Source organism: Xiphophorus hellerii, chromosome 17, assembly GCF_003331165.1.
Source record: "Xiphophorus hellerii strain 12219 chromosome 17, Xiphophorus_hellerii-4.1, whole genome shotgun sequence".
Classification (NCBI taxonomy): Eukaryota; Metazoa; Chordata; class Actinopteri; order Cyprinodontiformes; family Poeciliidae; genus Xiphophorus; species Xiphophorus hellerii.
Window position 1 is genome coordinate 17,864,203 of NC_045688.1, and position 14,031 is coordinate 17,878,233.

At 42.5% G+C, this 14,031-nt stretch overlaps 1 protein-coding gene and 1 long non-coding RNA gene across 3 annotated transcripts; one reads left to right on the forward strand and one right to left on the reverse strand.

Annotated features, from left to right (window-relative positions):
* Positions 1-2,544: 2,544 nt before the first annotated feature.
* On the forward strand, positions 2,545-3,240 carry LOC116736836 (uncharacterized). Its single transcript, XR_004342680.1, has 2 exons — positions 2,545-2,908; positions 3,010-3,240. It is a non-coding gene; the product is annotated as an uncharacterized LOC116736836 (long non-coding RNA).
* A 1,432-nt stretch (positions 3,241-4,672) lies between these two features.
* On the reverse strand, positions 4,673-12,758 carry ccdc3a (coiled-coil domain containing 3a). 2 transcript variants are annotated; one of them, XM_032589609.1, is made up of 3 exons: positions 11,885-12,758; positions 11,623-11,800; positions 4,673-5,294 (listed from the first exon to the last, which is right to left on the reverse strand). In XM_032589609.1, the coding sequence occupies exons 1-3, from the start codon at positions 12,292-12,294 to the stop codon at positions 4,989-4,991; spliced, it is 894 nt and encodes a 297-aa protein (XP_032445500.1). In that variant the 5' UTR covers positions 12,295-12,758; the 3' UTR covers positions 4,673-4,988. The 2 variants fall into 2 exon arrangements, with proteins under 2 accessions (XP_032445500.1, XP_032445499.1); XM_032589608.1 differs by having other exon boundaries at positions 11,623-12,675.
* Between the last annotated feature and the right edge of the window lie 1,273 nt (positions 12,759-14,031).

Here is a 14,031-nt window from a genome sequence, read left to right on the forward strand (position 1 = left end):
GGGTGTCATAGTGGGGCTTCGCCACACGGTGATCTCTAATATTGTAAATTGTTCTCACCTGTTCCTCCACTAATCCAGTCTCCCAGTTTTAATCGTTCAGGTTTTAGCCGATCATCGCTGGATTCTTTCGTCGCTGTCCACGTGGTTCCCGTCCTCCTGGTTTCCTTCTTGTTTTTCATACTGCTGGTAAGTTTTCGCATTCTACATTCACATGACACTTGCTTGCCTCTGGCTGGTGTTCGGGACCATCAGCTTTGCTAAATGAAAATATTAATAGAAATTCACAATTGGTCATTTAGAAAGCGAGTCTTTTCATAACAGCCGGGCCCTGATGACAGAAGGACGATCAGGAATAGAGCAGAGGACCTACTGATGTAAAGGTTACATTCAGTTTTATAAATGGTGAGGACATGATTATGACTTGATCAGAAAGTCTGAATCAGTCATCTGTTATTTAGAAATTAAGGAATGTGTGTCTGATCATGTGTTGGTTCACTTGCATGACTCAAACAAGACAACAGCCCTGGACCAATCAGGGGAGAGAAGACACAGAGGACAGAGGAGACGAAGAAAATCCTGCTGGAAACCCAGAGAAGTTGTTTCCTGGTGGAACAGGAGGACAGGACACAGAATAAAGAGACACAGATAATGTGAAGTAGGTCCTTCAATAACAAATCAAGCTTTGCCATAGAAGATTATGTTGAAAATTCACCTGTTCACGGGTCAGACGTTGAATTTTAAGGAATTTTAGAAACAGTAAATGGACTGAACTTATATAACGCTTTTCCAATCATTTTGACCACTCAGAACGATTTACACTAGAGTCACATTCACCTATTTACACTCATTAACGCACACACATTTATACACCGATCGGTAGGCACTTTGGTAGGTTAAGTGCCTTGCCTGGGGCACATCAACATGTGGCAGGAGGAAGCTGGAATCAAACCTAAAACCTTTCGAACGCAACACAACTACACTACCCACGGAACCCTCAAAGAAAACCCAGAGCTGATTTCTGATCTCAGATTTAAACTTTGCAGATAAATAATGTCTCTGATCATCCCAGGTTTGATCTCCTGAGCCTGTAAACCTCCACCTTCAACACCACCAGTCAAGTGAAGGAAGATAAGAGAACCCAGTTGACAAAAAAAGTAAGAACATTTGTATCTTTCAATATAGCTGAACATTTCAAATATAGCTACAGAGAGTTAAGCTGAAAGTTAGAAGCTGTTTTTATCTGCTGTCTATGTATATTTTCCTCTTTAACTCTGTTGTCTTTTCTCTTTTTTCTACGTCAACTCATGTCACATGACTTGAGTTGAACAACAATTAAGGCAGAAGACCTGCTGTATCTGCTGATTGACTGGTTGTAACAGGTTGTGGAGAAGGTGAGGACATGATGATGACTTGATCAGAAGGTCTGATTCAATCATCTGTTTAGATAGAAATTAAGAAATGTGTTTCTGATCACGTGTTGGTTCACTAGCATGACTGAAACAGGACAGCAGCGCTGGACCAATCAGGAGAGAGAAGACAGAAGATCCTGCTGACATTCCAGAGATTTAATGAAGAAGAGTTTCCTGATGCAACAGAGGGACATCTGAGGACGGGATGCAGAATAAAGAAACACTGATCATGTGAAGTAGGTTCAATAACAAACCAAGCATTGCCATAGAATCTTATGCTGGTGAATTTACCTGTTCATGGGTCAGATGTTGAATATTAAAGAATTTTAGAAACATAGAAAACCCAGAGCTGACTTTTGACCCCTGGTTCAGATTCTGCAGATCAATAATGTGTCTGATCATCCCAGGTTGGATCTCCCGAGCCTGTAAACCTCCACCTTCAACATCATCAGTTAGGTGGAGGAAGATAAGAGAACCCAGTTGACAAAAAAAGTAAGAATATTTATATCTTTCAACATAACTAAACATTTCAGCAACATTTCAGATATTGCTGCAGAAAGTTGAGCTTTAAAAACGGTTTCTGTCTGCTCTCTTTGTAAAAATTTTTTAACTCTGTTGTATTTTCTCTTTATTTCATTTCTACATCAACTCATGTCACATGACTTGAGTTGACCAGCAATTAAAGCAGAAGACCTGCTCCACCTGCTAATCTACTGGTTGTAAAAGATTGTGGAAACGGTGAGGACATGATGATGACTTGATCAGAAAGTCTCCTACATTCATCTGTTATTTAGACAGAAATTAAAGAATGTGTGTCTGATCATGTGATGATTCCCCAACATTACTGAGATAAGACAACAGGATTGGACCAATCAGGAGAGAGGACTGAGGAGACACAGGAAATCCTGCTGAAATTCCAGAGATTTAATGAAGAAGAGTTTTCTGATGCAACAGAGGGACATCTGAGGACGGGATGCAGAATAAAGAAACACTGATCATGTGAAGTAGGTTCAATAACAAACCAAGCATTGCCATAGAATCTTATGCTGGTGAATTTACCTGTTCATGGGTCAGATGTTGAATATTAAAGAATTTTAGAAACATTATAGGAAACCCACAGCTGACTTTTGACCCCTGGTTCAGATTCTGCAGATCAATAATGTGTCTGATCATCCCAGGTTGGATCTCCCGAGCCTGTAAACCTCCACCTTCAACACCATCAGTTAGGTGGAGGAAGATAAGAGAACCCAGTTGACAAAAAAAGTAAGAATATTTATATCTTTCTACATAACTAAACATTTCAGATATTGCTGCAGAGAGTTGAGCTTTAAAAACGGTTTCTATCTGCTCTCTTTGTAAAATAATTTTTAACTTTGTTGTATTTTCTGTTTATTTCATTTCTACATCAACTCATGTCACATGACTTGAGTTGACCAGCAATTAAAGCAGAAGACCTGCTCCACCTGCTAATCTACTGGTTGTAAAAGATTGTGGGAACGGTGAGGACATGATGATGGCTTGATCAGAAAGTCTCCTTCATTCATCTGTTATTTAGACAGAAATGAAGGAATGTGTGTCTGATCATGTGATGATTCTCCAGCATTACTGAGATAAGACAACAGGATTGGACCAATCAGGAGAGAGGACTGAGGAGACACAGGAAATCCTGCCGAAAATCCCGAGATCCCAGGTTGGGTCTCCTCGTATTAGCATCTGACCGGGGAGACCCCAACCATCTTCATAACCTAACAGACCTAACAGTCTGTTAGAGATTGGCTTTATTTACTTTGGTGACTGTTTATAGTTTTTAAATAAAACACTGAACATTTTTTGTCTGGGTCTTTGCTCATTTTTTTCCCGCTTTCTTTTGTCCGTTTAGCAAAGGAGAGACAGTTGATTATAGCATGAAGAGGGTATTTTTACATACAGCCAAGTTTAGCGTAACTTATTTCCTTTTAATAAATGGAGTAGTCTAAAAGCAGCTTTTTATATTAGCTTTACTGTGCATTACTTGAATATTGTTTTATTTTTAAATAACACCACTGATAGCATGTGTTGAGGAATCTTTCCCTTGTTCAAGGTGTTATTCTTTTAGTACACCTACACTTGTTACAGATTCTCACTGTATACTTAGCGCTAGCACTGATAAAGCTGCGTAAAAAGCTTTAAGGAAACGATCCCACTTGATATTAAGTCTACAAATGTACATTTAAGTGAAGGAGAAAACAGTTTTCAACAAAATCCGACAGCACTTCCATCCATCCGTCCATTTTCTACCCTAGTGGGGTCGGGAGGGTTGCTGGTGTCTATCTCCTAACGTTCCAGGCGAGAGGCAGGGATACACCCTGGACAGGTCACCACTCACCAGTGTGTCGCAGGGCAACACAGAGACAGGACACACAACCGTACACAAACAGAGTTTTTGGACTGTGGGAGGAAGCCGGAGTATCCGGAGAGAACTCCGTGCAGAGGTTTGTCAGGAATCGAACCCAGGACCTTCTTGCTGCAAGGCAACGGTGCTACCAACTGCACCTACCTGGCCTTATGTAACATTTCTCATTTAAACGAGGTCTGCATGATATGCCGATTTACTAAAACTCATTTGGCCGATACCAATACTTTTTTTCATATATCTACTTACTATGAATTATATGACTTTCTCTGCTGTGGAATTAAGATTCTGCATTATCTTTGTCCGTTTAGCCAGCTACCAAATGCAAATGCTACAAAGGAGGCTGAAAATGATGTAACACGTTCAACTTGCATTAAGTTTAATGTCAAATTTATTCAAGACATTTGCTTTCTCTAAGACAATGTCAACAGTGCAAAATGGATGTGCTGCAGGCATTATTGCCACTCGTTTGTCATATAAAAATACCTTTTATATCGGTGAGTTATTTTGACGGAATGGCTGATATCCAATATTAAATTTTCCAGCTAATATCAGCCTATGCTTGACGTCACTTCCAGTCGAGAAGTCAGGATTTCAACATCGTTAGCGTTGTCGATGCGAGAAGCGGCCATTTTGAAACAAGAAGTCGGGACTTAAACATCCTATCTGGGGGTAGTTGGAGTTTCTCCCACATTCTGAGTGGGAAGTCTGAATTCAGGAAGCATTTCAGTTGATTTATCCGACTCGGGAAGTTGTAATTTCCAACTACAAATGGAACGCAACATAACTTCCTGTCCGCCATCTTGGAAGACAAAGAGAACAAAGAAGTACCCCGATGCAACGCAATTAGCAATCAGAGACGAAGAGATGAAAAGAAGCATTTTTTATATTTGTGAGTCGTGATCATAGCCAAAGGATTTATCAAGATAAGAATTGTTGTTGGGCATCATCAGGAAGCACATCCTCTATGCTCACAGAGGAGAAGCTGCGAAAATAAACTTTGACTAGATTTGAGTCATGTGAAGTTTGAAGTTTATTTACAAGAAAATTATCTGGACGAATACTTTAACATTTGGAGTATTCATTCAGAAAAGGTATTTGTCCCTGGAAAGACTGTCCAGCAGTCTCTCCATCTCCACAGCAAGTTTTAGGTCCATTTAGAAGATAATAAAAATTTTTTTTAAAAATCAAAGCTGCATCCTCTCCTGTATCGCTGCACCTGTGAAGGCCCCAAGTGACGGCTCCTCCTGCGTCACTGCATTGAGGTGACGCCCCGCCCGCCTCTCGGCTGCCCTCAGTTTCTCCTGCAGCTCCCGAGCCTCCTGCTCCGCCTTGCGTGCGGCCTTGCGGGCGTTTCTCAGGGAGCGCTTCACCTTGCCAACGCGCTCCTTCAGCTGCCGGTTCCTCCTCTCGGCCGAGGCCAGGCGCTCCTGCAGCCTCCGGCTGCGCTCCTCCTCCTCGAACAGGGCCAGCTGCACCGAGGAGCACAGCAGCTGGAGCAAGAAGAGAGGAAAACAGAGTGGTGCCTTTTTGTGTTTTCTAGCAGTGAAACCGAACCGCTGCAACTAACAGCTGTCACAACATCAGGTTCTGCTACGTGAGGAGGAAAGAAAACGGGGTCCTATTATTTATCTACACATGCAACCTGTTCCCAGTTTATAGAGTAGATCTGGTTGTTAGTCTAACAACCTCATCCTTTCCTGGGATGCCCTAGATTTTCATCTCAGTGGGTGACATCCCAAACCCTTCAAAACCTACTTCAAAAGGTATCAACCAATGAGACATGACGCACAATACAGAGCTCACACAAATGGAATAACATTTTAACAAGATATTTGGGGAGCAATACGTTTTTTTCAAAAGAAAAACCTCCTACCAACCTTCCTCTCTTTACACCCCCTGCCTAGACTTAAGATCTATGATGAAGATGTAATCAGCCTCCTTCAGCATCAGAAGACCAGGAAAGCGTCCTTGTCTAAGTCCCTCACCATCCTCAACAACGTGTCTGCTGTGTATCACTGCTGGTTCCTAGGAACAACCCTTTCTTGTGACCTCTGATGGTCCTCACATACAGATTCTGTTCAGAAGAAGAAGCTGGACTTCCTGCAACCACGTAAGGCAGGGATCCTCAAATCCAGACCTGGAGGGCCAGTGTCCTGCAGACATGCCTCTGCTTCAACACGCCTGGATCAAATAATCAGGTCATTAGCAGGAGTCTGAACAACTTGACAGAATGAAGGAGGTAACTTAGCCAGTTGATTGAGGCGTGTTGAACCAGGGACACACCTAAAAGTTGCAGAACACCCTTGAGGCCTGGATTTGAGGGACCTCTGACTTAAGGAGCACAGCCTGTCACAGGAGCTGCTGGTCATCTACCACACTGTGTGGTTTGGCTCATCCACAAGACAAGACAAGTCCAGGTTACAACGGACAATTAGGACTGCAGAGACGCTCATCAGGGCTGACTTTCCCTCCATTCAAGACTTGTAAAGGTCTAGGGTAAGGAAAAGGACAGCTAACATGTCTGTAGACCCCACACATCCTGGACCCAAACTATGTAGGCTTTTACTTTCAGTTCGGTGATGTGATAGTCTGGTGAAAATCAGCTCCTTGTTCTAAGTTTTGCTTCGTTTAAAGGGTCTGAACCCTCGATCCTCGAACGATTGCTTGCTGGAGGCGTGGCCTCTGTTGAAGTTTTAAACGATTGGATCTGATTGTGCCCCATTGCTAATGTTTGGTCGTGATGTATGTATAGAGCCAGCTTGATGACGCTTACTGGAAATTGTGTACGATACAAACAACCGTCCCCCACTGCGACAAGAGAAGTCTTGAGCTAGACGACACCTTTGTCAGTAGCAAAATGTCTTAAACATTCCCTTTGTTCCGACTTTAACTGCTCATTATTTGGAAAGGCTCCCAACGTAGACTGAATGGCTTCATTCACTTCCTCCACTGCCATTGCCAAACTACAACCATAGGCAGAGTTTAATTCTAAAACAGAGTATTGAGCGTAAATGCGTTGGAAGGCAACGGCCAAGCTGGTGATGAAGAACTGTTTGGAAAAAAACGAGCTGTCATGAGTATTTACTTTCCCTTTTGTGTCTATTTGTATTTCAAATGTCTCCAACAAGAGCAAAGTAGAATCCAAGTCAAATTCTTTGTTTGTGTGGACAAATGTGGCGAATAAAGCTGATTCTGACTCAATTCAATTTCTTAGAATTGGCTTACTAGTGATCACTTGCTCTGAACTTACACTAGTCATTCGCTGGTCACTGCTTGTGTGTGAGCCGATGGTAGCCAAACGCCATTTGGTTTTGTGATAATATTTTGTAAGCTTCATGGAATTTCATGTGAACTTTGTTTTCATTATTATAATCTTCTTGGATCTGAGATCAGAGCGCTGTAGAATCTTCAAGGTCTTCTACCATCAGTAGGTCTGTTGCAATTAGCAACATGCCTGAAACAACACACACACACACACACACACACCCCCACACTATTGTATCACATTCCCATGACTTGACGTGTGCAGATGCTGGCCTGCCCACGATCTTAGCATATGGCCAATTAGACTGCATGCCTAAGTTCAGCCTACTGTCTGGTGAGTGCGTGCACAAGAAGATAAATATGTAATGTACTCTGATTACTTTGCTCTTTCTGTTGTGTTCACACTCCCTAAAGGGCACAGTGGTGTCGAACGTTACATGTGGTCAGAAATAAATTAGACATCGGCTTTGTCTGATGTATTAGAAAAAGCCAACGTCTTGTGAGAACTGACTCCAGCTCTTTATCTTGGGCTGTTAACAACAGAACTGGGTGGCAGAAAAAGCTAACAGGTTTCACAAATCATACAGAATCTGTATCAACGGTAGAATATTAACAGTCCAGGTTTGACTGAACCGTATACCCGACGAATCCTAAAGTGATCCTGGCACAAGAAAAGCATGGAAAATGTGGGACGAGTTTTCAGACATCTTAAACTTTCAGTCAGTGTGGATCTATAGCATGTATCTGTGCACGCGCCTGGCTGCTCTACAATTGAACACATGCACAATGTTTATGTGCACATGTGATTTTAAAACTGAGGTACGTGCCGAGCTGGGATCTGCTCATATCAAGGCCCTCAGTGTGATACCTTCAGAACACACACACACACACACACACCCACACACACCATCTGTGAAAACATCCGAGTGTTACCCTCCTGCTGCTGGGTATCATCTGGATAAACACTCTTTAGAGAAAATGTAAAGACACACTTCAGCACTAATTACCTTCAGGTTCATGTAAAGTAAGTAGTTTTCCCAAATTAATTTAGAAAAACAAAAAAAAAAACCTAGTGTTTTAAATTGCTTCCTATGGGCTAACATCATGACCCAACCCAAGTTTTTAAATGCTTACAGGAATTTGCTGTTCAGAGTCACATTAACTACTGCAAACTACCGCAAATTAACCAAAGGTGATGTATACCTTTTGCTAACCTAAAGTCAGGTTGCTGCGGTAACAAGTTCTGGAGGCTATCATTCAGAACTTTTCATTTCAAGCACAACTTGTGTTCACTCCATCACTAAGCTTCATAAATAAATAAAAAACCTACTTTCAATCATATCACGTCAATGACTCAAAAGTAAAATAAATTAACCTCATGGAAAAACTATGCAAGTGCTCTGTCTGTGCCGATGAAGATTCCCTCACGTTGTGATGCCAGGTGCCTGAAACTGAAAGTGAAACTGACAGCATGACCTAATTTCTGATTAACTCAGCTAACAGTCATCAGACCAGTTGGGGGAGTAGAGACGCAGGAATGGAATTCCACTCCCAGATGGTTAGCTGATTCTTAAATCTGAACAAAAGGTGAATACTCACAGGAAAAACAATTAATTCCACACTATTGATCCCAATGCGCGCACACTAATCAACCAGGATTACATTAAATGGTTACTGACTTGTACTTTTGTAGCGCTGTTTTCCAGTCCAGATGGCTCCAGCTGGTCACACATTCACACCCTGGTGGTGGTAAACATTGTGACAGCAGCTTAAATGTCAACTATAATATCATCATCACAGACTGTGTGACGTTTTCCGCCGGTCCTGAATGACCCGTGTGCCAAAGCTACGCCACCAAATCAGTAGGCGTTCACAAGACGCTTGGTGATGTGCTCCTTTATTCTGCTTTGAAGAAGGTCGTAGGTCAGGGGTTAGAGGCTGTGCTCATTCTGAGAACGAGCCTTCACATGTAGAGACCATGACCCAAAGGCAAGGCAAGACCAAACAGCTGTTCTGCTTTGGGGATGTGGAGGAGAGCCAGGTGAAAAGAAAGGCTTCTTTATTTTTTGTTTTTGTTCAATTCTTGGTAAAACAGTTCAAGATTTCAAGATCTCACACTTACATACTTGATGTTATCACGATCGCAAGGGCTTTGATGCTACGACATCTTCTTCAACTGTGGTTTAAAAACAAAGAAAATTCCCCTAAGATTAGATCAGGGAAGGGGTTTGCTCCTCGTTTCAGGTGCGTGGGAACCAGATGGACAGAGGAGGCTTCCTCCGCAACGCTTCCCTGCCAAGCCTTTAATTAACTTTTGGTCAAAGCCTCGTCTTATCAGTAGCAGTCAGATCCGCCTTTTCATGTTTTGTTTTCTCTCTCTCTCTTGCTCTCTGTCTCTATTTTACAGCCGTGGCAACAGCAGCACAGCGTTAAACTGCATAAATATTCCTTTAAAAGAGCGTTAATAGTTTATTGTCAGGGAAAACTCGGGCTCTAACAGCCATGTTCGCGCCTTTAAGACTTGTCAGACTCACATTAACATTTTATGAGAATGCTCAGAGGGCTGCCTGTTTCTCTCAGTAGTGAAACACTGAAGTTTACAAAGTACACAGCGAGAATGTGTGTGCGTGTAGGCGCGTGTGTGTGTGTTGGGGTAATGAAGGAAAGGAGTACAGAAGCAGAGCAGAAATGCCTCCCTGCTGGTCTGGATTTTTCTTCCCACTCATCCCTCTTTGTTCTTTCTTATCGTTCTTCATCCAAACACGCACACACACACACACACACACGCACACGCACACACACACACACACACACACACACACACACCCCCCCACACACACACACACACATATAGACCAAATAATCTAGAAGAGAAGATCTTTTCTGTGACATCAGCTGTGAAGACTACAGTGTGTGGGGCTGTGTGTGTGTGGACGGGAGTTCATTGGACACACTTGAGAAGTGAAATGGAAAGTCTTCAGTCTTTTACTGACGGTTGCCATGTTGTTCAGCAGACCAACACACCACCAGGGCTGGAATAGTTTTACATTTTTCATTCTATTTTTTTGTGACGTTTTGTTTCTGTGATTCAGTTAGCTCTAATTAGCTTTTAGCTTGCGTTTGCTAGTTCTTATTAGTTATTACCAGTTGAATGTTGTTTGGTTTCAGTTTAGCTGTCATTAGTTACAGAAGCAGTTTTAGTTTTTTATTTTTCATTCTTTGGTTAATTTTTAGGCGCAGAAGAATTCAAAAACAAAGGGTAGCCTATTATATTTCTAATTTAAAAGAGTAGATACACGTTCTCATGTATTTGCTGAGTGTTTTCCTGTTCTCCCTGTGCATGCATTGGCTCTCTCCTGGTACTCTAGCTTCCTCTCGCAGTCCAAAATCATGACTGTTAGACTATTTGGCCTCTCTAAATTGAAATCGATGCAAGTGTTCAAGTAACGGCTGGAAGAAGAGTAAAATAGCAGCTACGGCCCAAACTGTCCTCACTGACACTAGAAAGTGGTGGATCTCAACGGTTTGATCTTTGACCTCCATGAGGCAGAGGTCGCCACTGCCTGAGTGAAGGACAATAGGAAGAGCTTAAACACCTCGGATTTTAACATTTTTTGACATGACAACCCCAAACTTTGTGCATTTTACTGTGATTTTAAATCGTAGAGCATGATGCTGCCACCACCCTGTTTCACTATGGGAGTGGTTGGTTGTGTTATCTAGAGTCAGCTTGAAACTATTGATCAGGTCTGAAATCTGGGTGTAGTCATGAACTCTGAGCTGAACCTTCAGAGGCACATGAAGACGGTTACAAAGTCTTCCTTCTGGCACCTGAGGAACATCTCCAGGATTAGAGGACTAATGTCTCAGCGAGATCTAGAGAAACTCATCATGTGTTAGTGGCATTGATTACTGCAACATCTTCACAAGTCTGTCCAACAAATCAATCCTCCAGCCGCAGCTGATCCAGAATGCTACTGCTCACATCCTCACTAAAACCAGGAACATAGAGAACGTCACCCAGATCTAAAGTCCTTCCACAGAGAGAATAGAATATTGTTGCGTGTTTATAAATTACTGAACGGCTTAGCACCAAAACTCATTAAAGATCTGTTGTTGCGTCAACCTTCCGGACCTCTCAGGTCTTCTGGTTCTGGTTCTGCTCTGCATTTGAACCAGAACCAGAACCAAACAACGAGAAGCAGCATTCAGCTTCTATGCACCACAAATCTGGAACAAACGTCTAGAAAACTGCGAAACATCTGAAACACCGAGTTCCTTTAAATCCAGACTGTTCAGAGTTGCCTTTCACTCTTAATAACTTGACCAACATAGTTGATGCATATTTGTTTGATGATTTTGATGACAGCATTTGACAAAATGTAATGTTTATTACTTCTTTTCATGATTTGTTTCTATAACTGGTTGCTGAAATGTGCTGCACAATTCAACTTGACTTCTTACTACCCCACCACATGTCTCATTCTGCATGTGGGCTAAAAAGTCCAGTGTTGCTATAGGTGAGTGTGGCCCTCTAGACACACAGCCGCTTACCCTGCTGTCCTCCTGGGTGTCCCACTCTGGGCTGGAGGTGTGGAACGGTCGGCTCCCTTGACTGCAGTTGGAAAACTGGAAAAGGCTGGAGAAGGTGCGCCTGTTCTCCGCGGTGTCGGAGAAGACCGCATCCTGGAAGTTCACACCATGAGGCAGGATGCTGTAGTTCTCATCCATCCTTAAGAGGAGCCAGACAGACAAGAGCGAGAGGACATTCAGAATCCTGTGGTTCTGATCTGAGACGAGACTTAAATCGCCGCACCTGAGGAAGAAGAAGTAGGAGTAATTTTCCATCACGGTGTGGGACTGGCAGGACAGGTACCCCAGCCCGGTCAGGTTGAGCCGAGATCCGGACGGCACCTCCAGCATGCTGCCCCAGGCCTGGTCGCACAGCAGCTCCACCTCCGCCGAGTACAGCAGCCCTTCCTCCGCGCTCAGGTAGCCGTAGCCGAAGGGCAGCGAGTTGTGCGCGTTGCCAGCTCCGAAGCCCGGCGGCTCCCGGTGGATCGCCAGGACCCGAGCGTACACGATGATCTCCGCCAGCTCCGCCCGGCAGCCCTCGCTCAGCGGCCGCCACTCGGAGGGCAACTGGCAGCCGTGCGTAAAAGTGTCCAAAGTGTCCAACTGCGCAAAAACGCACAGCGTCGCCAGGAGTAAAATCGAGGAAATCATTCCGAAAACTCTCGAAATCCTACTGCTGGTGCTTTGGAGAGGTCTTGCTCGTTTTATACTCTTTTTAAACTGTTATTTCCCCGAAACTAATTCTATGCCACAGGTATGTAAAGTATGCGCACAAGTTTATCTGTGGTGTTTGGTTTTGCTATGACCTGAGCGCTGGAGGACGCTGTCTGAAGTCATCTGAAACAAGGTATCTACAAAACTTTGAGACGGCCAGCACTCTGACATTAACACACCTTTCAGTGTCGGAAAGTTCAGGCAGTCTGTGCTGCATTCACTGACTGATGGACACCTCAGGTATTTGGGCTTCCCATCAGCTCTGGTGGACATGTAAAGCAGAAAACATACATTTTATCGCAACAAATTATTATTATTATTATTATTAACATTATTTCATATTATTAGTACTACTAGTACAATGCATCCAGTTTCTTTTTTGTTTTTGTTTCTATAGATATTATTTAAAGTGCTAATATTTAATGTAGGAATTATGGAAATACTTTATTATACTAAAAATAAGTAAACTTTAATATAACACAATATAAAGTTGCCATCATATTTTCTGCTTAAATTACAAGAACTTCGGAAATCATATTTACAAGAAATTCGGTAGTAGCAGTAATGGTTTCTTGGTGCGCTCCAAGATACTCATTTCGTGTGTTATTTTACAACCCTGGCTATTATTGAGGGATTACAACCTACTGACACTGGAATTATAACAATCTCAGAAAAATACCAATAAATATTGTGAAAGCGTGAACAGTTCCTGACTGAATCTATCTACAAGTGTTTGCTAAATTTATACTGCTAAGCATTTCGTCTCAAAACACACCGAAGAACACAAATCAGCTGAGTTCAAACCCTGAACAGCACTGCCATCTAGCGGACATTAGAGTGAAAGGTGAAGGTCAGGATCTAAATGAATCAGAATCACTTCCGTTCAGTGGCCTTTTAATAGCAAGAAAACCGGTTTATCCAGCGCTGTTTGTTTTTACAGATGACTGTCTGGGAGAATTTTTTCCCAGCTCTTGGGCTGGGTTTGAGGTCATGCTCCAGCATTGGATTTAAGTTTTCACTTTGACTAGGCCAATCTCAAAACAGTCTATCTTTTTCTTGTTGAGTGAATCAGAGGTATTTCGAGCCCCAGAATAATTTCCCTGGGGGCCTAGGGGAACACTGAGACGCATTTTCGGCAAATCTAAAGTGTTTGTGTTCTCTTTGGTCAGCTGTGTTTTTGACTTTTGAAAAGTCCCATGGATGCCATCTTGCCCGATATTCATTTACTATGGAACTTTTCTGGGTTCTTTTAGGATATTGAACTAAAAATGTGGTTGTTCTCATTAAATTCAGTAATTGGGGCCTGCCCATAACATAAAACAAAGAGACAATTATTGCTTTTACAATTAACAAATACTTACGAGCAAATCTTGTCTGAAACACAACGTATAAGGATAATAATCAGCTTAATCCATGAACTATTCCTGTTGCGTTCCACCATCTTGGATCTATATTCTTTTTTAGCGTGACCAAAACATAAAATATCCACCAGGGGGCGTTCTAGTGCGGTTTTCAACCTTGCTGGTCCAGCTTAACTTACAAAAGGCAGCACACGGTGCAATAACATTACCTTGCATTATCTTTTTCTCTCAGGTCAGGGCACTTTAGCCAAATGCTAATGTACCATTCAATATGTTAACATAGTGATTGGTGCAAGTCCAAGTTCGTCAACAT